Source organism: Perna viridis, chromosome 8, assembly GCF_037379345.1.
Source record: "Perna viridis isolate PV_CMFRI_1.1 ecotype Kerala chromosome 8, ASM3737934v1, whole genome shotgun sequence".
Classification (NCBI taxonomy): domain Eukaryota; kingdom Metazoa; phylum Mollusca; class Bivalvia; order Mytilida; family Mytilidae; genus Perna; species Perna viridis.
This window is the reverse complement of record NC_142452.1, coordinates 2,806,380-2,833,538: the sequence shown is the minus strand read 5'-3', so window position 1 is coordinate 2,833,538 and position 27,159 is coordinate 2,806,380. Positions and strand designations below refer to the sequence as shown.

At 31.7% G+C, this 27,159-nt stretch overlaps 2 protein-coding genes across 10 annotated transcripts in view; one reads left to right on the top strand and one right to left on the bottom strand.

Moving 5' to 3' along the window:
* The window catches only part of LOC148608944 (twitchin-like), a 98,066-nt gene that overhangs the window by 23,601 nt on the left and 47,306 nt on the right, over positions 1 to 27,159 (bottom strand). Inside the window, exons 27-45 of the mRNA XM_088596119.1 lie at positions 26,315 to 26,385; positions 23,347 to 23,361; positions 22,090 to 22,275; positions 20,879 to 21,146; positions 20,581 to 20,720; positions 13,073 to 13,211; positions 12,694 to 12,815; positions 8,081 to 8,225; positions 7,281 to 7,422; positions 6,713 to 6,843; positions 5,977 to 6,264; positions 5,486 to 5,785; positions 4,375 to 4,526; positions 3,725 to 3,875; positions 3,419 to 3,546; positions 1,709 to 1,989; positions 1,148 to 1,344; positions 722 to 894; positions 359 to 488 (exon numbers count right to left, since the gene is read on the bottom strand). Coding sequence (XP_088452245.1) covers positions 359 to 488; positions 722 to 894; positions 1,148 to 1,344; positions 1,709 to 1,989; positions 3,419 to 3,546; positions 3,725 to 3,875; positions 4,375 to 4,526; positions 5,486 to 5,785; positions 5,977 to 6,264; positions 6,713 to 6,843; positions 7,281 to 7,422; positions 8,081 to 8,225; positions 12,694 to 12,815; positions 13,073 to 13,211; positions 20,581 to 20,720; positions 20,879 to 21,146; positions 22,090 to 22,275; positions 23,347 to 23,361; positions 26,315 to 26,385 — 3,159 coding nt within the window. The remainder of the gene's footprint in view (positions 1 to 358; positions 489 to 721; positions 895 to 1,147; positions 1,345 to 1,708; positions 1,990 to 3,418; positions 3,547 to 3,724; positions 3,876 to 4,374; positions 4,527 to 5,485; positions 5,786 to 5,976; positions 6,265 to 6,712; positions 6,844 to 7,280; positions 7,423 to 8,080; positions 8,226 to 12,693; positions 12,816 to 13,072; positions 13,212 to 20,580; positions 20,721 to 20,878; positions 21,147 to 22,089; positions 22,276 to 23,346; positions 23,362 to 26,314; positions 26,386 to 27,159) is intronic.
* LOC148608945 (polyubiquitin-like) lies at positions 13,121 to 24,963 on the top strand. Of its 9 annotated transcripts, XM_088596120.1 has the most exons (9): positions 13,121 to 13,229; positions 14,088 to 14,199; positions 14,730 to 14,785; positions 15,470 to 16,090; positions 16,492 to 16,627; positions 17,089 to 19,473; positions 23,314 to 23,437; positions 23,973 to 24,192; positions 24,720 to 24,963. In XM_088596120.1, the coding sequence occupies exons 5-7, from the start codon at positions 16,562 to 16,564 to the stop codon at positions 23,335 to 23,337; spliced, it is 2,475 nt and encodes an 824-aa protein (XP_088452246.1). In that variant the 5' UTR covers positions 13,121 to 13,229; positions 14,088 to 14,199; positions 14,730 to 14,785; positions 15,470 to 16,090; positions 16,492 to 16,561; the 3' UTR covers positions 23,338 to 23,437; positions 23,973 to 24,192; positions 24,720 to 24,963. The 9 variants fall into 9 exon arrangements, with proteins under 9 accessions (XP_088452246.1, XP_088452248.1, XP_088452251.1 ...); XM_088596122.1 differs by lacking the exons at positions 13,121 to 13,229; positions 14,088 to 14,199 and having other exon boundaries at positions 14,713 to 14,785; XM_088596125.1 differs by lacking the exons at positions 13,121 to 13,229; positions 14,088 to 14,199; positions 14,730 to 14,785 and having other exon boundaries at positions 15,103 to 15,995; positions 16,543 to 16,627.

Sequence of the window (27,159 nt, the reverse complement as noted above, 5' to 3'; positions counted from 1 at the left end):
TGACAAAGACTTTTTAATGTTACTACATACAAGTGGTATTTTGATAAAACATTGAACTGATATTCCAATTATTTGTAAACCAATGTGAAATGCACTTCAAGACTCCACACATTCCACAATTTATGTTGAGGTTATAACATTATTTTTGCATATATATAGGGCTAAGCAAGAAATAACAATATTAAGAAGTACTGGGTATACATGTATACATTATCTACAAGTTTCCATGCTTTCAGATAGGTCAGTATAATTATTTTAATCATTAAAAGCTATATTGAAAAAAGTTAGCATTTTTAAACCCAGCAAGACCCTAACCACTTATTCACCATCTCAACCACTATGATAATTATATACTAACCTTTCTCTGGTTTGGCTTGGATGGGTTTAGAAGCTACGCTAGGTTCTGAAGGTCCGGCATCATTGATAGCGATGACTCTGTATTCATACTCCTTTTCTTTAGTTACCTTCTTGTCATCATATTCACAACCCTAAAAGTGTATAAAAAAGTAAGCATACATGTATGTATCCTTTTTGAGTAAATTTACAAAAAAAGAAATGACCACAAAATCACTAATAACCTTCTGAAGAACTAAAAATCATCTTAATTTCAAGTAAATTTTTCCTGTATTTTCCACATACTTTAAGTTACGTAATGTGTCTAGCATATGTCTTTACCAAATCTTTTGACACTCGTTGTATAGTTCTGTTTAAAATATCTTACAGTGACTGGCTCCTTGTTGACCTTGACCCATCTGTTTGTCTTAGGTTCCTTCCTTTCCACATCATATGCCTTGACTGGGTTACCTCCATCTTTTTGTGGGGGTTCCCAGGCAATCTTGATATGATCACGATCTCTAGCAACACATTTTGGTTGTCCTGGTGGGAATGGCTCATCTATCAACAAAATTTTATACCATTAACTGTTATTCTTGTTATATTACTCAATTTACCCCAAGCAAAAGACAGTTAGGCTAATCATATTTAGAATATGGCTGTATTTATAACAAAAGTAACTTTGTCAAAACTTGAAATTTACACTTAAGCACTTTTACATATTTTAGCAATTTACATGTACAATTGTTTAAAGCAATAGACATAGAAAATGAACAGTGTGGTATCCTGTTACTAAATTTTCACCAAACCTTACCATATGGTTTCTTGGCAACAATAGGCTTCTCTGTCTCTAGTGGTTCACTAGCACCGTTAGGACTGATGGCAGACACACGGAACTTGTACTCGTTACCTTCCTTCAACTTAGGTACAGTGACCTTAGTGCCCTTAACACCCTCTCTAACTGGTTCCCAGCTTCCTTTCTTCGTGTCCATCTTCTCAACCTTATATCCACTAGAAATGAAATTAATATGAGCTATCAGTGATGGAGATCAAACTCTACTGATGTAGAATGGCAAAAGTGCCTTCTGGTTTTATTACTGATATGAACTTGTCCAAGGCATTTTTAGTAACAAATCAATATGTTTCTGTGTTAATTTATTTTGGTGCAAATTTTATCCGAGCACAATATTTTACATCAAGGCAAATCATTATAATTTTTAACTATAAACTATCAAAGAAGACTTTAAAAAAAAGCATCATATATGAATATCTAAATCATGACAAAAATAAATATTCATGATATTTTCTCAAAGTTTTAATATAACTTTTGTTAGTGAGATTATTTGAAATGATTTTGCCTCTAATTTTAACTTACTCAAGAGGAGAACCTCCAAGGTCCTCAGGTGCCTCCCATTCCAGGGTAGCACTCTCAGCAGTAATATTTGAGATCTTGATAGGACCTTTAGGCTTGGTAGGTGGTCCAAGACAGACAACCTCAATATCAGCTGAGTCGGAGCCATGTTTGTTAGTAACATTGATGGTATATACAGCTGTATCCTTCCTCTGTGGGTCAGTACAGTTAAGGACAGTCTTCTTTGGTGTACTGTTGTCAATCTTCATGTGATCTGAAGGCTGTACATCTTCCACCTTGTTGTCCTGTATTAGATAATTTAAAATTGAATTAAAATACATCACACAGATATAGACTTTGATGTACCAGTACCTTTATTATGTTTTGTTCTGAGTTTGATGGCTGGAGTCATTATCTCATGAGTGACTTTCTGAAATATGCACTTTATTACTCCGATAAAGTAGCAAGTTTGTATTGTTTTATAATGAGTATTTTGTTAACACATAAGTTAGCATGATATTTGCTTTATACAAGTTAACTGATTAAAGCTGAAATATAATGATATAGCAGTTATCTAAGCTTGTTTAAAGCTATCAATGCATTAATGTAGTTTTGTTTCTGGTTGAAGATACTCTTTTGCACTACAGTATTTTCTTTCTAAGCAGGCTCAACCAGTACTTATGGAAGCTTTACCATAAAAATTTTCATGGGAAAGTTTAGTATGTACCTAATGTAGGTACTGACTGAGATGTTTCAGAAAAGTAGTGTAAAAGAGTTTGATTGGTAAAATTAAGCTAAAAATACAACATTAAAAATTAAATACACATGTACATGTATAAGCTAAATAGAAAAAAAGCTTCTAAATAAAGTAAAAGTAGGGATAGAGATAAAGACCATATTAAGCAAAAACTAAAAGATTTTCAGATCTAAAATACAGACTTAGTTAACAATCTATAACAAAAAACTACAGCACCTATACACTGTCATTTAAAAGTTTGCTATCAACATGCACAATCTAAATCATAGAGACAATACCTAAATAAAATACCTAATAAATTTGACATAAAATTACAATGACATAGAGTGGTATACAACATTGATTGGAAATCTTCTATAATATATAAGTAATGTGTTTGTTCAAGCATTTATACAGTGGTAAAGAGGTTGAGGATGTGGAATACTTACTTTTGATAAGTCCTAAAGTGGTAGAAAAGGACAATGCTGGTAAATATCATGCATGATGGAATAAAAGGTTGAATAATTTATAATTATTGTTGGTGGTATGTCTGCTGTGTTATATGATCCAGTGGATAATAAACTGTGCATGAGGCCTAAAGTTTGATTTCTGACTAGTTTTTTTTTTTTTTAGGTTTGCATCAATTGGTGCTGGTACAGTTGTACTAATGAGGAAAACTGACACAAATTGAAGAGAATCAGAGAGACGGTAACTTCACAAATGTTACATGGTTTTCTTGTGAATGTTGGTCAAATATACTCTTTATATGATGAAGGTCCAGACAGATACAGCACAAAATTTTGGTCGGTCTAGTTTTTTTTTTGCAAGATCTTTTTTATTTGATAAATACACATCTAAATTTCATTACTCTAATAACCAAGCTGAATAAAAAGTTGTGCGCTATCTTTTCTGATTTTATGTAAAGATTTTATGGAAAGTTCTTATCCGAAATTCCTTGGAAAAATGAATTAAATATGAAATCAAGTAAATCTACATACCAATCCTTTTCTCTTCCATTCAATTTTAGGAGTAGGTTCACCAATGTATTCTACAGGAATGGTAAACTTTGTGCCGACTTTCACTCTTAATGGAATCAAGTCATTCTTGTTCATAATCCTTGGCTTGACTGGAAAACAATATTATTATGTTCAAATCAATAATTAGTTTTGAGTTTCACAATTTTTGATTAAAACTAAAATCATAAAAAAACTATTGGACTTAACAGAATTAGCGGAATAACAGAATAAATCTATTTATAAAGGCAATAAAGCTGTAATATCGTGATGGTAGAACTATTAACTAACCTCTTCTAGACTTCGTAAATACAGGTGGTGTTGCTTCGCTGGGTTCAGATCTACCAGCTTTGTTGACAGCAGCAACACGGAAGATGTAGTCTTTATTCTCCTTCAGTCCACTGACTGTACCAACATTTTTATCCCCTGGTACTTCAGTACCCTGTAATACATAGTTCACTTTAATCATAAATGTGAAACAAGCCAAGGATTGTGTAATAATTAGGCAAAAATCATTTTGGATGTACACAGCCAAAAATACACATATAATCATATGAAGCTCATATCATAAATTAATTATATAGAAATCACATGATAATTTACATTTAATAGTCATAAAGTTATAATATGATTCTTATATCCAAAATATGATTATCATTTGTTTGTGAAAAATGAATAATTATAAACTGATAATCATACCATGATCATATGCAAATGTAAACCATCATATCATGCTAGATTCATATGATAATCATACGTTACAATTAAAATAATTCTTATGTGTGGCACTTTTTGGCAGACTAGAGTTTGTATTATCAATAGTTATAAACTCTTCTTTGATATTTCACTTCTCCTTATGCATAACGAGAGCTAACATCTTTTTTCGTGTTTTTGTCTTCATTTTTCTTCAAATTTATCTGATATAAACGAGCAAACCTTACATGTTCCCATTTTGGTATCCCCTTCTCACACTTCTCTATGACATATTTCTGTATAGGAGCACCACCATCATTTGCTGGTGGCTTCCATCCTAATTCTACGTAGTCCTTGTCATAGTCCTCTACCACTGGGTCCTGAGGTGGGTCAGACGGATCTGTACAGAGATACATAAACAGTATAAACAAAGAACTTTCAATATCTGCTATAATGAAAGAAAGAGAAGAACTTTAACTATAGTCGGCGTCACATAAATAACATACTGTTAAAATTTGAATAAAAATATTTTCTACGACTTTATTGACACCTACCGTCGTTTAAATTGTCTTAAATGACTTGCTCATTCGTTTAGCCAAACAGCTTCTCCCTAAACATTGAATCGTTAAATTCCGGTCAGATTTTAATTCTAGGTGCCAATATTTACATTGTAAAAAGTCGGCCATGTTTACAGTGATCGGGTTGCTAGGAGATGTTGTTTACGTTTAAATGGTTTGTCCAAAAACCGAAGAACCCAGAATGCACTTCGGCGTTATTTCGGATATCTCGGATTTATTTTACGCGAACAACGTACAATACCGAGAAGTTGATCAAGCAGACGATTGTCACCGGAGTTCGACGGGAACTTACGAACTTCGTTTGTAAACAAATCGTCCCGTAAAAACCAACATGGCGGATTTAGTATGGGATTTTCCCGTAAGGATTTGTTACGCATGATTTAAGCTAATAAGCGACTTGTTTTTGAGAAGCTGTTTGGCTAAACGAATGAGCAAGTCATTTAAGACAATTTAAACGACGGTTGGTGTCAATAAAGTCGTCGAAAATATTTTTATTCAAATTTTAACAGTATGTTATTTATGTGACGCCGAGTATACATGTTTGTTACAGAGGATTTCTTTCAGTTGAAACAAAATATACAAAGTCCACAGAAACTTTCAAAGTGTTCAATGTAAGCCTAAAAACATTTTATAATGAAACCCAATTCAAAAATGAAAAATACAAACAAGTAAATAAACAAAACAAGAACTTATCAAATGGTGAGATATAAAACAATTATGACATTGTTAACAAAGAAATGAAGTTAACACATGAAATGATGCTATTAATAGTCGGACTAACCCCATGGATCCTTGGCAATGATTTCACCATCAGCAACTAGAGGCTCACTGACTCCCTGGTCGTTAACAGCCTTAACACGGAACTGATAACGATGTCCCTCCTTCAGTCCAGTTACATCAACTTCCAAGTCTTCAGTTGTACATACACCCTCAAAGTCATCTTTCTCTGAGTCTTTCATTTCTACGACATAATTCTTAATTGGGCTGCCTCCATCATCTTTAGGTCTGTCCCAGAGCAATGAGCATCGATCAGCATAGACATCAACAACATCAAGGGGTTCTCCTGGACGGCCTGGTACATCTGTAAAATAAATCATATTCGTACTGCAAAGATACATAGACATGTAAAACTGAAAAAGGGGACACACAAAGTTCATATCTAGTATTTTAATTTCTACTAACTGAAGTACCATTTACACGACTCATTTAAGATAGTGTATTATTAGAAAAGTTTCAGAGTGATCCAGTGATAAATCAACATTCTATTCTTACCTAAGACCCTAACAGGTACAGGAATGACCTCTGAACCAACCTCATTAGTTAAGGTCAGTTCATAATTTCCAGCATCACCTCTCTGTGCATCAGGGATTATGATTTGAGCTAAGTTTTCACTCATTCTAATATCAGTGTTAGCCTCACTGAGAGGGTTACCATCCTTCTTCCAATGACCTTCAGGCTGAGGTACACCAATAAATGGAATACCTATCTCAATGACCTCTCCCTTCTTCACAATGACCTCCTCTGGAATATCTTTGGGGTCTATCTTTGGTGGTTTGGGCACTGTTTCAAAAGAAAATAATCTGTTAATGTAATCCTCTCTATTTACCTACTTGTTATATTCAGTATTCTATAAAAGTGTCTCACATGTAATTTGTAAATTAATCATTTGTGTGTAAATAAACTCCATGTTATCATTCGCCCATGTACTTTTAATATAGGTACAATCAATAAATAAATGGGTTACCCATAACAAAACGCATATCTATTTTAGTAATGAATCCTGTTTTTTATAAATATTCTAGGTCACTAAATTTAGCAATTTTCAATGTAGAAATAACAAAAGAAAAAAAGGGTGACAAACAATTTCTTTAATCAATTAACTCTGTTTATTTGAATATTTGATTGAATCTGTAAAAATTTATTATCAACATTGACTTCTATTTCTTAGATATATTTAGTTAAATATCTTTTCTTTGCAATTTGTTTTAGGGTTAATTCTCAAACTTACATTCATCGACAATGACTTCACATTTAGAAGGTCTTTCTCCTACTTGGCAACAGTATTCACCAGCATCCTCACGTTTCAAGTTCTTCAGGACAATCTTATACAATTCTCCCTTCCTTGTAACCTCCAAACGACTGTTAAATATAAAAAAGGATCAATCACATGACTTCAACTAAATATAATACTTCATCATTTAATGTCACAAAGAAAAAAAGATTTTTTTTATTAAGATTAACCTTACCAAAGCACTACTATATTGCACATTGAATTATAAGACTAGTGAAACTTTTTGTATTTTGCGTTTAATGGCTTCTAATACAGTTAACTTCTAAAAATCTAACAGTCATATTTTTTTGCACTCTAACTAAGATGATTTAAAGTTTTAAAATATTAGAAAACATAAGAAAAGATAATTACTGAAAGTACTTACGGATCATCTTTATCGATGGGTTTTCCATTTTTACTGAAAGTACTTACGGATCATCTTTATCGATGGGTTTTCCATTTTTACTGAAAGTACTTACGGATCATCTTTATCGATGGGTTTTCCATTTTTACTGAAAGTACTTACGGATCATCTTTATCGATGGGTTTTCCATTTTTCAGCCATTTAACAGGCTGATTATGTGGATTAGAAGCTTTACATTCCAATATCAGAGTTCCCTTTTCTCTTTCTCTCTTGTTCTCAAGTTTCTTGAAGAATTTGACATCAGCTGAAAATTAAAAATGTTGTTTTAAGTCATAACTTTTGGGGTGTGGCACTTATTTGTCTGAATATAGCTGAAATATTGCTGCTCGGACGTTAAACCCCAACAAACAAACCTTATGGTACAATTTTCAATAATCAAGTTAAGACATACTGGAAATGTTTGTTTCTGGTCCTGTTAAAGACCTTAATTCCTTAACTGTTCAAGTAATAACCCCCAAAAATTAAATTTACTATCCAGATACCACCAAAATGCCAGTTTCTGGCCCCCTTTTAGTCATAATTCCATAACAATATAAGTGATAACCCCAAAATCAATTCCAGCCTTCCATTTTTGGCATGGCACCTTGTGGTAAAGTTTCATGAACACCAAACACTCATACCCAAGTTATTTTCTGGAAATCAAATTTTCTTCGGATGCCAGATGCTAACAACATCATGATACCACAAAAAAAAACCAAAAAAAAACACACACACAAAAACAAAACAATCTGTGGTTGTTTTAACTGTATCACAGGTTGCATTTCAATAAAACTGTCCAAAAGGATAAATTTAATGAATTTTAAAAAATATATATTTTGTACCTTAATTCAATATAACAGATCTTGACAATGTATCCTTGACAACATGACTTTTATATATTTCCATAACTGCTATAAACTTACGTTCTACAAACAGATTAGCTGTTGTTTCTTTGTCAAGTACTTTACAGGTGTATGGACCATCATCCTTCATGTGGCAATTCTTAACAATGAGACGTCTCTTAAATCCATCAGCCTGTATCTCATATTTCCCTCCAGAGTTCAGTTCCTGTAAAAGACATAAAAACAATGCATTAAAATATGGAAGTTAACTTAATCAACTGCTTTAAGACTTGATCGACATGCAGCTTCTAAGATTATTACTTAACAAGTAATCTGTTTATGATCTAAATCAGAGTATTCTAATCATTGAAAAGGTGCATACTACATGTATCTTCTAATTAACAAAACCCCATATTTTGATTGTGTTTACTGAAACAAGTCAATCTAGTAAATAATGGGTGATAAACAAATTTTTTTCTTATTTTATCTTATTTGCCTCCTCTATATGATGTCAAAAATAATACATTAACATTTTCTACTTTGAAAAAAAGTCCTGGAAAATATTACATTATGTAAAATAGACATTATGTATATATATGTTTGTTATATGTTGTTTTAAAGAACTACATTGTATGGTGTTATCATGTGATATCTAAAAATCCACGACACAGGTTAATATTGTAGGATAGTTTTTATGACAGCACTCCAGCAGAAAATCTGTTCATCCTGTGAAAAAAAATTAAATACACCCCAAACAAGCCAATGCAGAAGAAGGTACAAACTCATGGGATTGATTTCATGAAGTTATTTAGTGATTAAATATGTAAATTATATCTCACTGGCTTATTGCCCTTTGATTTAATGGGTGAGAGAGGATTGAGGAGTGGATTCAGACATAAATTCACAGCACTGTAAGGTAAGAATGTCAGAAGGGGTTGTTAAGCTCCTTGTTTTCTTTGTAAGGAATAATTTAATTGTATTTACCTCACATATCAAAATACCGAAATATTTTAATGCAAAAATAATTCTATACTGTAATTGCTCAATTTAAGTAGCCAAAATACAATGTATATTTATAAGAGATATATACTGAATCTTTTAGTTGTGACATCACAAATGATACATTGTTCTGGAGTTGCCAGGATATTGACCTAATCAATAGCACTATTTTTCTGACTTGAAACATTATATTAAAATTTATGTTGCAGTATAAAGACAATTACAATGTACTGACTTGACAAAAAACATTAAGATACAAATTAGGCTAAAACAGCTGCTTAATACAGCTTTAAGTTCCTCTGTTTCCAAATCTCATCTGAACTTTTCCCTGGTTCAACTTCCCCCTGGTTCTAAGCCTCACCTTAACTATCGCCTGGTTCTAAGCCTCACCTTAACTTTCCTCTGGTTCTATGCCTCATCTTAACTTTCTTTTTGGTTCTAAGCCTCACCTAAACTAACCCCTGGTTCTAAGCTTCACTTTAACTACATGTATCCCCTGGTTTTAAGCCTCACCTTAACTCTCCCACGGCTCTAAGCTTCACCTTAACTATCCTCTGGTTCTAAGCCTCAACTGAACTATCCCCTGGTTCTAAGCCTCACCTTAATTATCCCCTGGCTCTAAGCCTCACCTTAACTATCTCCTGGTTCTAAATCTTATCTGAACTTTACACTGGTTCAACTTCCCCCTGGTTTTAAGCCTCACCTTAACTTTCCCTGATTCTAAGCCCCACCTTAACTTTTCCCTGGTTCTAAGCCTCACCTTAACTATCCCCTGGTTCTAAGCCTAATCTTAACTATCCCCTGGTTTTAAGCCTTAACTTTCCCCTGTTTCTAAGCCTCATCTTAACTTTCGCCTGGCTTTTAGCCTTACCTTAACTTTCCCCTGGTTTTAAGTCTTATCTTAACTATCCCCTGGTTTTAAGCCTCATCTTAACTTTCCCTTGGTTCTAAGATTCATCTTAACTTTCCCTTGGTTTTAAGCCTCATCTTAACTTTCCCTTGGTTCTAAGCCTCATCTTAATCTTTCCCTTTGGTTTTAAGCCTCATCTGTACATTGGTTTTATGTCAAGTCTGTGTTCTATTGTTCTTTCTATATGAACAAGTGTATACATACAAATATGAAAGGATTATATTTCCAAATTTGCAGGAAGATGAGCTATTTTGAAAAGAATTCCGTTTTCATATGAAATAGAGGCTTATTTTTACAGCTATTTTTAAATTGACAAAAAGACAATTAAGCTCAAGTAAGACAAAATTCAATGAAATTCATCACATACTTAAAAAGCTGAGAACACCTAACTATAAATAAAATAAAAAAATAAAATAAAATGTTCCTGTCTGAAACCAAGTTATGAAATATTATCCTTGCCCTTAATCGACATCAGTTCCCAAAATCCAAATAGCTGTTTTAATGTACCCCTAAAAATAAGCCTCTAATTCTTTTTTTTAGGAGAAGAAAGGAAATCTAGATTTCTATTGGCTACATAACAGAGGTACAACAAGGGGTCTTACCTTCACTTTACCCTAGAAAATTGGCACATGGAATGTATAAGGAGAAACACACATAGACATTGACAACTCCTTGTTTTTTTTTCTCTTCATTCATTCTTAATAAAAGGCTCTATTAAATATTTTTGTTTATTTCTAGTTGTTTTTCCAAGGGATATTGGCTATAAAAAAAAATTCAGCATAGTTAACAAAAAGATGAAAAACATATGTAACTATAAATTTGAATGATTTAATGACAGTCATAAAGAACAAAGAGTTGACAATGACCTCTATCTATGATGAAAATAAACAAACAATAGGATCAATAACTGTGTGAAGGACTGAGGTAACATGTGTCACTGAGGTTATAGCCATGTACTGGTATATATACAACATACTGGTGTATAACATGTCACTGAGGTTATAGTCATGTACTGGTATATATACAACATACTGGTGTATAACATGTGTGACGGAGGTAATAGTCAAGTACTGGTATATATACAACATACTGGTGTATATCAGGTGTCACTGAGGTTGTAGTCATGTACTGGTATATATACAACATACTGGTGTATATCATGTGTCACTGAGGTAATAGTCAAGTACTGGTATATATACAACATACTGGTGTATAACATGTGTGACGAAGGTTATAGTCATGTACTGGTATATATACAACATACTGGTGTATATCATGTGTCACTGAGGTTGTAGTCATGTACTGGTATATATACAACATACTGGTGTATAACATGTGTGACGAAGGTTATAGTCATGTACTGGTATATATACAACATACTGGTGTATATCATGTGTGACGGAGGTAATAGTCAAGTACTGGTATATATACAACATACTGGTGTATAACGTGTGACGGAGGTAATAGTCAAGTACTGGTATATATATAACATAATGGTGTATATCATGTGTCACTGAGGTTATAGTCGTGTACTGGTATATATATATAACATACTGGTGTATAACATGTGTGACGGAGGTAATAGTCAAGTACTGGTATATATACAACATACTGGTGTATATCATGTGTCACTGAGGTTGTAGTCATGTACTGGTATATATACAACATACTGGTGTATATCATGTGTCACTGAGGTAATAGTCAAGTACTGGTATTTATACAACATACTGGTGTATATCATGTGTTACTGAGGTTGTAATCATGTACTGGTATATATACAACATACTGGTGTATATCATGTGTCACTGAGGTTATAGTCATGTACTGGTATATATATAACATACTGGTGTATAACATGTGTGACGGAGGTAATAGTCAAGGACTGGTATATATACAACATACTGGTGTATATCATGTGTCACTGAGGTTATAGTCATGTACTGGTATATATATAACATACTGGTGTATAACATGTGTGACGGAGGTAATAGTCAAGTACTGGTATATATACAACATACTGGTGTATATCATGTGTCACTGAGGTTGTAGTCATGTACTGGTATATATACAACATACTGGTGTATATCATGTGTCACTGAGGTAATAGTCAAGTACTGGTATATATACAACATACTGGTGTATAACATGTGTGACTGAGGTAATAGTCAAGTACTGGTATATATACAGCATACTGGTGTATATCATGTGTCACTGAGGTTGTAGTCAAGTACTGGTATATATATAACATACTGGTGTATAACATGTGTGACGGAGGTAAAAGTCAAGTACTGGTATATATACAACATACTGGTGTATATCATGTGTCACTGAGGTTGTAGTCAAGTACTGGTATATATACAACATACTGGTGTATAACATGTGTCACTGAGGTTATAATCATGTACTGGTATATATACAACATACTGGTGTATATCATGTGTCACTGAGGTTATAGTCATGTACTTGTATATATATAACATACTGGTGTATAACATGTGTGACGGAGGACTCTAGTGATAGCAGTTTGTATTATAGATGTGTACTGGCTGGTATAATGTAAACATTGGATTGTAGCATAACATCAGATACTGCAGTTTAGGATGATGGGACATGCTCAAAATAATATTCTCATATGATATCTCTCAAAAGCAACTAAACCTTCTCTGCAGATTACATACATAATATAACAAGAGCGTATTGATGAATAATGTAATGTGGACCAGAAAAAAATAAAGTTACTGAAATTAAAATGAAGATGTTTTTATTGTTTGACCCCTGACCTTACCTTGTCACCTCTGAACCATTTGACCTCTGCCTCAGGATCATTGACATCACATTCAAATACAGCTCTGTCTCTTTCCACTCCTTCAACATCATCCAATAACTTCATAAAGTCCCATTCAGGATCTATAAATAGATGTCAACTTAGAATAGACCCTAGACATTTTTATTTAAGTGAAAGCTTTGATACAAGGATGAACTCATGGTATAGTGAATAGTAGATTTGATATTAAAATTCATTCATAAAACAATCATATTATATTAGTACTTAAGAAATTAGAAACAATAAAATCTAATGTTTGAACCTGCATCACATACAAAATAAATATTTTGCATTGTCAGTTCTCATTTTCCAATGACTTAAGTCATTAACATCCTCTTACCAGTGACTTTGAATTGACAGGAAGTTGTGGCATCACCACAGGTACATGTGTATTCTCCTTCATCCTCAGGCTGACAGTCTTTGATTCTAAGGATACAGCGATTCTCACGACGTTGGATCTCCATCTTGCCAGCTTGGTACTGAAGGCAATAATACAAGTAATGTTAAATGAACTATTCCCAGAATATAGAGAACTTCTTCACTGAATGTTACATTCAGAACATACACTATTGAATCAGCACAATAAAGATTTATATCTAAGAAGCAGAATAGATATTAAAGTATCTAGTCTTAATATGTTATTTGTTACAAAAATAAGTTATAGAAATCATTTGCATTCATGAACAAAATCACTTTAAACTTTAAAATTAATGTGATGAACCTAAAACATTCTACAGAAAACATTTGACATCTAAGCCAAAGAAATTCAGCCCAAACCTTGTATTTATATGTTAAACAATACAAGATCAAGCTTGATAATGGACACAAGTAGAATTGGCAGGCTTTACAACAAAATTAGCAACTACTGATGATAAAAGTCAGCATGATTAGTTACTGACAGAAAACATTTATTTTTCTACAGTTCAACTCATGTTTACACAGAAAATGTACTATTTCTAATATATCTTATCAACTCAGTAAGACCAAACTTATCATTATAATATCAAAAGTAAAAACAAATAAGTAAGAATAATATTACTGGTATTATATGAAATGTTTCACTCAATTTTTTGATGACATAAGGAACAAGCTTTGTACTAAATGTACAAGCAACAAAGGACAATGAAAGCATAAGCAGATGATTAAATAAAACATGGAGTTATAATTACATTTATAAATATTCTTAGTTTGCTATTTTCTAAGCTGTAATATTATACAGATACAGTTCACTAGTGTGTTTATAGTGCCATGAAAAGGAAGTGATGAGGGGAGACAACTCTTTCACACGTGACAAAAATATCTGTACAACCAACATGATTGTAACTGAAAACTAAAAACTTTGTTTGAATTACAAGGTTGAAACTTAAGAGAAAGGTGATGAATAAAAACAACAGCAGTGTGATCAAAATTATACTTAAAAGACAGAAATAAAAGTTGAGGAGATGAAAAAAAAAAGTGATCTGAAAAGTAGGTATAAATGATTCTTTAAGACAAGATGGCTTTAGTGGGATTATACATGTAGTTTTTATTTCTATACCTCAGGAGTACCTCGCTTTGGAAGCTACAAGAATGGACAAACAATAATATTACTATGATTTTAGCTGAAAAATCCTGAAATCGAAAAAAAAACAAGATTTTTAAAATCACAAAACATGCAAAGATCTATAAACTAAGCTATACAAAACAAGCAATAATTCTTCTTACAAAACCAATCATTTACTTTTCAATAACCTACAGCTTCAATGGGTCATACTTACCTTACAAAACCCATCATTTAATTTTCAATAACCTAGAGTTTCAATGGGTCATACTTATCTTTTTTATTTAAAAAGATTCCTTTTTAAATGCAAGGTTACTTAGACAACATGCATCTCCATACTAGAACTGATACTAATAACAATATAATGGTAATGGATTGTTATGTATGGCTAGTCTACTAGTCTTTAATCAGTTGTTACCAAATAGAGTTAATTTAAACACACTTTATATTTCCACAGATGTTTGTGTTAAAGTGTAACATGGTGAACAGACCTAACGAACCAGTACTTATCAGGTATCTTATTCCATATAATGTTAAATATCATTTAAACTGGCCTTTGTTCTGTTTACATTCAATTAAAAATTTAATTTAAAATGGGGTTAATGAAGGAACGCATATATTTTTTTGTTAATTACCATATAAAATATTAAACAGTACACCAAATTTAAAAAAAAAATTATGAAAATGTTACCTTACACTTTTCTTAAAACCATAAAAAAAATCATCAGGAAAAATTCAAAGAATGTTCTACATAAGTTGTGAAACATTCCCCTCTCTTGGATTTTTATCAAATTAACTATTCCATAAAAGAATGTTTTGAGAACTGATCATCAATTGATTTGACAAGTAACTTCAATTCAAATTAGGATCTTAACAATCTAACACCAAAATTTAATTTATACAAGACATTAAGGCTTTAGTCATCAGATTTTGTTGAAGTGGACATTATAAATGCATCAGATTGTAAGAGGAATAATATCATGACATAATTCTAGAAGCATGTACACTGTATTTGGCAAAGAGAAGGATTATAAAAACTTTGTTTAATTTAGTAATATAAATAGAACATACTTTACTACTGATGGAGGTAACTATACACTTAACTGGGTTTACTGGATAACAAATCAAAGGCATTTTAGGATAAATTTCAACAAGCCAAACAAGCTATTGAATTGTCAATTAATTTATATTTAATAGGAGTTCGTGGACAACTAAATAGCAACCACGGGGCAACAGTTAATGTACTGCACAATCTAAATTTAACTGACAACTGTCGACTTGAAGGAGAACTTTTATTACTGAATCACACAACAAAAGGTTATGATGAAGTATAAACATTCTATTGTTGAATAGGTGTTCAAATCTAATGCAGTAATTTTAAAATGTTTTCAATATTTCTAGTGCATGGTTTTCAATATGTGGAGAAGTGCTCTGTATGTTGCAGAGCATTTTTTTGTCAATTTATAACCTAAAACCTGACAATGCATTTAATCAGGACTTTAAAATGCATTTATTGAAGAGAAAATGACAAACAGCCGATTCAATCAAAAGTATTGGACTGGATGTTAAGAAGAACCGAGAGGAGGGATTACAGTGTTGGTATCCAATAATAATTGATTTATGAAGGTGATTTGAACAGATTTGTAAAGTTCTCTGACACGACAGGGATTTTGTACCTGTGATACCAGAAGCTTAACTGGATATAAGCTTCAAATTTGGCAAGGTACATCAATAACTCAGTGTACCACCATTCATACATTACTTGTTTCAGTGTAGTTAATAAGAGACATGTCCATGGATAAATTCTTCATGTCAAAGGTTAGAATTTGATATACTTTTACATTTCTAATTCAACACAACAGAAGCTAAAGTACAAATAAAGTTTATCTCCTTAGTAATCTTTATTTGTTTTCCAAGTACAAAATAATCATACATTTTTATAAAATGTATTAATTATTGAATATCATTTTGAAGTTACTAATGGAACATATCATTTTTAAATGCTTTAAAAAGGTAAATTGGTTTTTTAAAAAACATAAGCAATCCACTTAAATTGCCCAAACAGGTTAAATTGAATAGCTAAGTTTATTTATTTACCATACGAGTTTTAAATGGAATTTAGTGGACTGAGAAAACAATTTATATGGAACATTGATATAGGAAATCAAAATATGTAATAGTGTTCACATACATAATGTCAATATGAATGTTTTGGGCAGGACATAGAAATCATGTAAGATGAACGTTGACTTTATGAATGTTTTGGGTAGGACATAGAAATCTAGTACGATGAATGCCGACTTTATGAATGGACCATTCAGAGAGACAGATATGGTGTTACCAGTTCATTACCAAGTAAGTTTTAGACAAGATATACTTATTCTATATTTATTCATGATATAAAATTGCTTATTTAAAAGTCTAAATGTTTTTTCTCAATGTTTCTGGTGCCTAATAAAACAATTTTTACCTGTTACATTGTTTATGGGCATTAATCTTACAGTTTTCATCATTAACATAAAAAATAAATTTGGATACTAAAATAAATATATTTTATTGACAAACACGTATGCATAAAAAAGGAAACAACTAATTCAAGATCCTATCTCCAAATGAAATGAAGAAAACTAATTTTAACAGTAGAGGAAAGAAGCTTTTTAGAACATGAAACAAGCTTTCTTAGTCAGTCAAGGATCCAGTTTTTATAAATCACAACTATTAAATATTCCTCAAGCCAAACCATGTTTCAATCATCAAAAAATCAAAACAAACCTCAGGAAAATTTTGTTATTTCTGACTATTTTTTGTGTTTCTAGAGACCTGGTCATGATGGACAGCTACAAAGACAACATCTACGGAATATGCAGGAGAGGATGTCAGACTCAGAAGATGATGACAACTCAGATTTTGAACATTTTGAAACTGATGAAAATACTGAATTCATGCACCTCCATCCCTTGGCAGGTCAAAATGTAGCACTTTGGTCCTTTGCTAAATATGATAGCATTGCTATCTTTGAACCTGACAGATATCTGGTTAATAACATTATTGAGTATGCTGAGAAACATTTAGGTTTCCAAAGATTTCAGCATAAACTTCGGATTCTCAGTCCAGGCCAACTATCACCTGTTAATCTGAAGACAGTTTACAGTGTTAGACCTGGGTCTGTTGTCATGGTGATGCCAGAGGAAAATGCCAGTGTAAATATTGAAATAAGTCAACTGAAAACAAAATTTAACCTTCCTGTAGACTTATCTTGGACTGTGCGAAAAATCAAAACATTGATTCGACGAAGGAAAGGAATACCTGTAGAGAGACAAGAAATTTTGTATTCAAACAATGCCCTGGAAAATAATAGGAGACTGTTTGAATATAGAATAAAAAATGATTCAAAATTGTATGTGATGATACAAGCACATTTTGACTTGCTAATTAATGTTGAAACATTCTGGGGCAAGAACTACCGCTTTTACTTAGACCCATGTAGCACTGGAATGGATATAATATATGCAGTTTTCAATAGGGCTTTCAGCTCAAATGGGCCAGAGGATGCAGGACTTCATGAATTATATGTGCCAATCCATGTTCTTGTGCTTCAATACAAAAACAAAATAGTAAACTGGGATTTCTGTATAGCATACTTAGGTATTCGCACAGGAGAAAAACTTCTCCTGTCAACCGTAGTTCACCATAGTAACATGAGACTTTCCACTGTTAATGTAGTGACAGAAACTGGTGAGAGATACTCTGTGACCGTGTCACCATATGATCGCTGGTCTATTCTTGCATTCATGCTCCATGGGCTAACAAACATTCCTGTTGACCTTATACGACTTTATAAGAACAGTAAAAGAGTTGATTTTTCCTCCCCCATGGGACATCTGGAGTATGATAACTTAGTTATCATGAATGTTGTCATGACTCAAATTGATAGAGATATAGTATTTGGAGTTCCATTAAAAATAAGCATAGGACATGGCATTATAGAAAATCTAAGAATATCTGCTAATAAAACAGTGAAACATTTGAAAAAGAAACTAGAAAAAATGGGAGTACCAAATGCAACGCTTTATGAATTAACTATTGGAAATCAGAAACTTCCAAATAGCAGCAAAATAATGGATGCAGTATTTGACCTTGAAATTCCCCTAGTTCTGAAACAAGAAACCTTTCCTGTATTTGCCCATACACCAGATGGAGTTATCTACAAGACTTATCTGAGAGTCAACCAAACAATATCTAGTTTTAAGCATAAAATTGAGTTAAAAACTGGATATCCCTTGAGATATAGCAGACTTCTAGTGGCAGGAAATGAAATCCGAGAAAATCATGAAAGTGTTCTCTTTGAATCAGGAATCAGTTGTCGAAATTCAATTTTCTTCCTTCCTCCTCAAGACATAGAAACTTTCAACATTTTGGGAAATAGATGGCTAGAAAAAATAAGAATTTCCCACAATGCAACAGCATCAGATGTAAAAGCAGCAGTTTGGAATACTAGAAAGGTATCTGAACAAAGTTTGAATTCTATTCTAACAATACTATATTGGTACTTTATGCCAAGGATTGCAGAATCTAGTCGACCATACATAAAAACAAAGATCAAGAAACGAATGCCAGTAGCAAGAGAAACACTTTATGACCTGAAAAATCAGGGCAAACTTCAATATTTGGAAAAGGACATCTTGGCTAAGCATAAGTTAAGGGCAGCATATTCTTCACCCATCCCATGGAGTGGACATAAGCCAAACAAACCCCCCAAAGTTCACCATCATATCAAAAGCAACAACTTACCAAAGTTCGAGTCAACACAATTTATAGATCCAAATATAAAATTAGAGTCTGGAGGGACTGGACATCCACAAATATATGATTCACCAAGATCTACAGTTCCACCATGGATGAAAAATATTCAGACTAGATCACAGGCTAACAGACTGACATTAGCACCTGTGGAAGAAGGACCTCATGGCATGGTTGGGTTTCATCCATCAAAGATCAGGAAAAAAATAAAAAGTAAGCCACCAGAGGCTAATCCACTTAAACCAAATCATTCCCATAAAATGTACAAACCAAGGACTAAACCTAACTCTGTAATACCAAAGAGATTTCGATACGATTTTCAAATTTTTGATTACATTGCAAGTGAAGACGGATATGAAGACCAATCAGATTCCATGCTTCCACAACACTTTCTTCCAAAAGTATGATATTTGATCACTTAGAATTTTCTTTTGAAGTCCTGAATTGTGATAAGTGTCCTTTGATAATGAACTGGACAAAAATCAAAGAAATATGATTGGAACACCTACTTAAAATAAGTTAACATCAAATTATTAATTCTCAATTTCATTAATTTATTAAAGGATCCTTGATTATGGTTAAACTTTGCTGGATTACTTACAAGATAAAGATTAAACTTTGCATGACTTTACATATTTACAAACACTAATAATATGATTAAATGAGATTCTATTGTGTCATCTCCCAACAGACCAAATCACTATTACAAAACAAACAGTAATTCTTATACAATGTACCAAATAATTGCTTTTATTTCAAACAAGACAAATCATAACCATTCAATATCTACTCTCCAAAGTCCCAGCAACTAACCCAAAAAAAGCAGTCAATGTAAAATTTCTTTGTAATTTAGTATGACAGTAAAATTTGAAATAAGACATAATTTTAACAAAGTTTTGTATAATTGACTTCTGGTACCAATCTTTATAAATATCATGCAGACTGTTAAATGCTGTTTAACAGAAAATGAAAAATGTTTAATGAAAAGAATTTGCAAAGATACATGTTTTAATGGAATTTAAATTTTACTTATCAAAACTTTTCAAGTTGATATGCAAAATTCAGGTTGTAAGAATATAATAATAGCATCGGTAGGTGTTTGAGAAATTAAAAAATCAAACCAGATTTTAGGGACCTGCTGCAATCTCTTTAACAAGACTGGTATCAAGTTTTTCATATTATAAAGCAGAGCTTGTTCTAAATAATTTACAATTATGAAAAATACATCACTGCCCAAATTTTTCTTTCTTTTGAAAATCTGAGACCTTGAATTATGAATCTATTTGCAACCAACTTATTTATGTAGAGGCTTTTGTTGCATTTTTACACAATACTGAATAATTATACATAAATTATTCAATTTTTTTTCTTATTCCTGTAATAAATGAGCAAAAATAGACCATCCCCAAAATAAGTTGGTTTTCAGTATCTCATAGCCTAACCAATCAAGTCAAACTTTAACAAAACCTAATAACTACAAAATATCTATACACACACTGTTACTATACCTCGATTGGTTGGCCATTTTTGAACCATTTAACTCGAGCTCTTGTATCATTGACAAAGCACTCTAAGTTAGCTTCCTTCCTCTTGGTTTGTTCATATTTCTCTGGGAGTTTCTGTGTAAATCCATACTCAGGCGTTTTGGCTAAAACAAGATATCAACAATTGTATTACAAATGTAACAATTATTACAGTTGTAACATTGAAATTTGGAACTTTTAAGTAATCATGTTTGAACAGATTCTCTGATTCTACATATTTTTTCTATTTCTGCATTGGTTAGAAATGATTAATTCTACATACCTTCAACATATAACCAAGCTCCTGTTTTAACACCGTTACATTCCAGTGTGTACTTCCCTCCATCCTCAAGTTTGACATTGTTAATAACAAGTCTGTATTTTTTGTCCTCATTCTCAAAGTGGTATTTATGTCCAGCAAAGATTTCCAGTTTATTTTTAAACCATTTGACCTTGGCATTAGGTTTACAAAATTCACTTTCAAAAGCAGCTTTTTTGTCTCCTTCAACAGCCTTGACATCATCCAGTTCTATCATGAACTTGTCTGGTTTCTATGGAAACACAAATGAACAACTGTATATTAAACATTTTCATGCCTAAATGAAGGTCAAAGGTCATTCTGTCTATAGATGTCTCATACTACACCATGAGAAGACAGGTAAAAGTTAGAAAAGATTAGTTTAGCCATGGAGAAAAAAGAATTCAGAATAAAAGAAAAATAAACTTGTAAGAAATGAAAAGATGAAATAACTTAATAAGAAAAGTGATAAATAAAGACTTAAACATTAACACTGCTAACAGTGGATGAGAGGAAACTATAGCAACCTTACAAGTCTGGTATAAAAAACATAATAAATCAATACAATTTCTTGCCAAACACATACACAAAAAACCATATAAAGCTGAATTTGAAAAAAAGCAATAAATATAGTAAATGCAAAGCCATCCAAAAAATCTATCCCTACATTAAAGCCAAAATAGAACTTGAATAAGACACAACTAATCCTACTATTCAGCTGTTTGTCTACCCCCTATATAACCACTGCACTCCTTATATTGAAATATCATGCTTGCACAACAGAAAAACTTTAACCAATTAGTACAATACCATCCCCTATTGTCTCCATAATGTGAAAACTAGTTTCTCAGTATGTTACTGCTATCCAAATATTATCTGATGTCAAAGCATATATAAATTTATTAGAATAGAATATTAAATATTTTTTTACCAGTGGTTTAAGATTTTTGGATATTTTAGATAAAAAATGAGTATAACATACCAGAATTAATTTACCAAATTTATAATTTCACTTCATAAGTGTTTATAAATAAAGCACATGAGTAGAAGAACAATTATCAAAGCAATGAACTGAGAGCATGCTTAAAATTAAAATATGAGGTAAGGGAGATAACTCAAATTAAATTTTGAAAATAAAACGGAGAAGCATAAGGATGCTGCAATGTTAGTGTTAGTGACAACGATTTCTCATCTACCTCTCTTTTAACCTCCCTATGTTGTAGTGTTGGCCAATCAGGTATAACATCAACAAGGGAGGGCCTACGGAATTGTTGCATAGAGGATCTACGTTGTTGTTCCAAGGCCTCAAGTTTATCTACTGTTGCTCTCTCTACCTCCAAGTTTTCTCGAGATAGTTTTCTTTGGGCAAAAGCTGAGTCTCTCTGTTTAGTGCAATAAGGTCAAGCAATAATATTGATACTTTATTGGAATTTCTTAACTTAACATACAACTATTCAACTATTATACCAAATGAACTACTGTATACATTGAAAATTATTGACAGATTTGAAACTATATTATAATTAAAAGAAATGGAAATATGATTGAATGAAATCATCTGACCATTAATAATACTGCAAAATATAAATAAACTACTGGGGTAATCTGTACTCTACAATTACACTGTATACGATGTGGAAAGTAGTCTTTATAAGACAAGGACTTAGAGATACTGATCAATACAGTAGGCATTGGTATAATAACTGAAGAAAGTGAAAAGACTGATTCCTGGGTAATAAACACTCCTACAAATAAATATGGAAATGCTTTGAAGCAATGTATACTCTCTCTTGGGACTGGGCTTAACAAATGTCCACATTTTAATAATTTCAATACAGATAGAGGATCAAAAGAAACAAATAAAACTAATAAAAGTGTAAAGCATCCTACAATCAGTAATCAATCTTTCCAATTTCTTATATAATTATGAATACTGGAAAATACTGAAATCTGTATAATAAACTTTAAATAGATTCTATTATTCATTTAAGTATTTGAGCTGATATATTTCTTAACAGTTTAATTTCTTATGTGACCTCAGACAAATGGCTCTCTATGTATACCTTTTTCTCTCCATATCAAAAGTAAATAATACATCTTTGAAGTAATCTGTATTAGTGAGAGAGGAGTGACACCATATAGGACAATTGGAGAATGGTTTTCATTTCACAAATGGAATTTGCTAATACAGATGAAAATAATATAAATAATTGTCAAAAAATGTATAGAAAGCAGAAAAGAATTGTATGAAAAAATTCAAATATACCTAAAAATTAGGAAAATATCCTTTCGTGTCACCCCTGTAGTAATAGTTTTATATATTAATTATATTAATATTTTGATTTTGTATTAATTTGTTAAGTATTATTTATATTAATAATTTCCCAAAATTAATAACTGTGATTACATTATTCTTACAGACAGAGTTACAACATCAAAACTAGGGGTTTTACCTTCTGTGATTGAGGCTAAAAAATAAAGATGGTATAGGGTTAGAGGAAACAGGGGAGTGAAACACACCATAATGTGGATAAATAAGACATGGTATGGAAATATTTGGCAATAAGATAAAATGTTCCTTAACTATGACAAGACAATCAAATAAAAAAGAAAATCAACTCTGGTAGAAATTATAGAAAATGCACACAAACTCATTGAAACCAAGAACTCATGCTTATCAAAAATAAAATTTAAAAAAATCAACAATGGTATATTACTTCATGACCAATAGAATACCAAAGAGAGAAAAAAACTTCTACTCATTACTTGAAACAATGAAACACCTCAAAGGAAACAAGGCATCATGAAAAAACTTAAATATGATACAGAATGTATATGATGAGAAAAGACCAGAACTATAGAGCTATTGAGTGGATAAAAATCTAAACAGAGAAAGTATGTATCCTAGTGACTTCGTCACACTGTCCCAATTCATAGAAAACACCTCCCTATAAAAGTTTCAAAAATAGAAAAACCAGTAGAACAATAAAAATCTCAATACAAAAAACAGTCTTCAGTAACAAATGTACAATATTCCTTCCAGATTACAACAAATTTATCATTACTGTTTTTTTTTAAGAAAATGAATAGAAAGACACCTACTAAATTAATGTATGTAGCTGTATGCATACTATATAGACTACAATGATTGGTAACATATCTGTAAGTTCTAAAGCTAAAAAGTGGAAGGGTAACATTTGTGCTTGAATATATAGAGGAAACAGGAATCATGGGATATAAAGGAACCATTTCAGAATTGCATACAGCAGAAAATGGTTGAAATTCTGCATCAACTACCAGTATGTATATAGGAAGCACTAGAAAATCTATAACTACTGAATGTGCAGTAAATGGGTTCTGTTTCATAAAATAATCTCCACAGAATATTTCCTCATTCCTTTTACACCTAAACCATAATGAAACAAATAGGAATAGATTATTTTAACAAATCTTGAAGATATGAGGATATTCAAATTTTTATAATATTTTATGAAACAGATTACTAAACAACATGTATTATATGATTGTAAGTGCTGTATGGATGAAGTAAATGACTGAAGAGGATGTGTAATATATGTCCAGTATGAAGCTCTTATAATACGAAAGCTCAACATTAACATACAAAGCTCATTTTAATATTAATAAACTTATGGAATTCCAAATCTCTTTAAACTTTTTAAAACTTTTTCATATTTTTTCTTTAAAAAAAAGGGAATCAATTTGATACTCTCTTCCCAGGTCTCTTATCAACAGTGTGGATAGCACCATGAGATAACAGTGGTGAACAAATGGAGAAGTCTGATTTAATTTTACTGTATTATTTCAGCCAAAAGTAGTATACATCAATGAAGGATGATAATCTGAATGGTAATGGTAATGCTGAGTTTCCATAATAACAATAGATATGTTCTGGAATAAGACAACAGAGAATTGCTACCAAGGAGAATAATGTGTATAGAGAAAGGCATGATGTGATATGTGCAGAAGGACTTCAACCTACACTTACATGTACATTATGTTTCAATGAGAGTCTGCGGTTTTTCAAATCTATTTCTGGCTACAGATGCAAAATAAAGTTAAAAACAACTTGTTAATTATTCTACTAATAACCTAGCAAAAACTGAAAACTAAAAAAAACAACATTTAATGACATAAAATATTAGTAAAGTAATATGAGAGCCATATTTACATAATACCAAATATAGATTACATACATGTAATAATCATTTTAAGTATTTCCCAGCAAGAATTTTGTATAAAACTGACTGATATATAGTTACCTACAGGATTCATGTAAGTGAAATATATAGTGTAAATTATAATCAGCTCAAATCGGTAAGAAAATGGAGTAAAGCGAACATATTTTGATTTCATATATCACTTTAACCTATTACCATTAAGCCCCTCATGCACCGTGAACAAAATTAAACTAATAGTCAATAGTTATGTCTATGTCCAAAAGGAATACACCTTTTGTGTTCTTTCAAAATTGTTTATTTAAAATTCAAACCTATAAAATTCTCAATTATAACTGACCGTAATTGATAACATTATAAGAGTAGTAAACAGAGTCATCAACAATGTATCTAACTAAATATATCATATATGTATAGAATTGACTAGCAAATCTAAAAATAGACACACAAAAAACCTAGCGGATCTACAAAAGACACATCAAAGCAAGAAATACTGCCTTGTCTTTTGAAGTGTCTCGATGGCGTAATTGCACATGAAAAAAATCTGCTTCTGAGCCAGTGGAAGAGGTGGACAACTTTCGCATCCAACTGTCTCTTCTAAACGGTTGAATTCTTGGCTCAGTGTCGAAAATGGTAGAGCCTTGTCTTGAGAACTTTTGCTCAGCATCTAACATCAATGACCCTCTTCTAAATTTGGGGTCCATATCAAAAATTGGTGTCCCTCTTCTTAATAATTTAGGTTCTGTTTCAAAAATAGTTGACCCTCTCCTGGAGGAACTAGCACTGTTTGGCTTCAATCATACATGTATATTTAGTATGGTACTTCCAAAGAGATTTATATTAGGATATACATTATAGATTTATACACAAGTAACAATTTAATACTAATAATTTGTTCTAAATAATGATGCTAAAATAAACTGTACAGCTGAAGTCATAAACAGTGTGTCAAATAATATAGATCATTTATTAAAATGTCAAAATATCAAACTGAATACTGAAAATTCAGAAATAATAGCATCAAAAGCAATACAGTATTAGCCAAAAGTTTTAGTTTTCTATTTGTTCAATTATGCATTATTATCATGCAATCACCTCAAATAATTAAAAAAAATCAAATGAAAAAAGTCTCTTATTCTGAAATGTTTAATAAAAAAGGTACTGATGCAAACATTTCAAATTTACAGTATTCAAAGAGAGGTAACTCTGTCATAGTATAACATACCTTGCTATGAGTATCCTCTGCTATCTGTTCCTTCATCGTGTCAATAATGGATGCACGTCTTTCTTTCTTAACTATGATACAAACATATATAAGGTTATACAATATTAAATATTCATCCATGATTTTGATTGGTCAATATTAGTTAGATTCTTTTAGGTTTTAGAGGAAAGTTGAATAGTACATATAAGTCGTGAAAAAGCAAAATATATTTTTAATATTTTTGTTGAAATCTGCAAAAAAATATGCGCAGTAGTTAAATACAAAGCATTTAAATGTCGTGATCAAAGCAGCAATAGTTATTGAAGAGCAGTGCGCTTTTCTTACGTGTGAATTTCAACAGGATTTTTAAATTAAATTGCTACAGAAAATGAAGAATGCATTTTGTGCCTGTTAAACACTAAGGCACAGCACAAATATACAAGCATACATAAAATAAAAAAAAGTATATGTATATATGAACGAATAATTCAAACTTCGATATAAACACAAGGCACTTAAAATAAATACATATAGATAAACGGAATTTCAACAGCTAAGCATAAACTGCTAAAAAAACCCAAAATGTTTTATATTCAAGTCAATTCTTCAACAGATCTTGACAATTTTATGCCTGCCTTTAAAAAGGAGAAAAAAATCAATTCAGTTAAAACTGTAAATGTCATTATCTAAACTATAGAGCACACTTCTCCAAATTTAAATTTAACAGAAACCCAACAACATTTAAAGAAATCAGGTGTCACTCTTAAATCTAACTATTTAGGCATGCCAGAATCATTTTAATACTACAAATTTGGTGACTTTTGAACTATTTTGTTCTTCAATAAGCACAAATCACTTTATGTCTA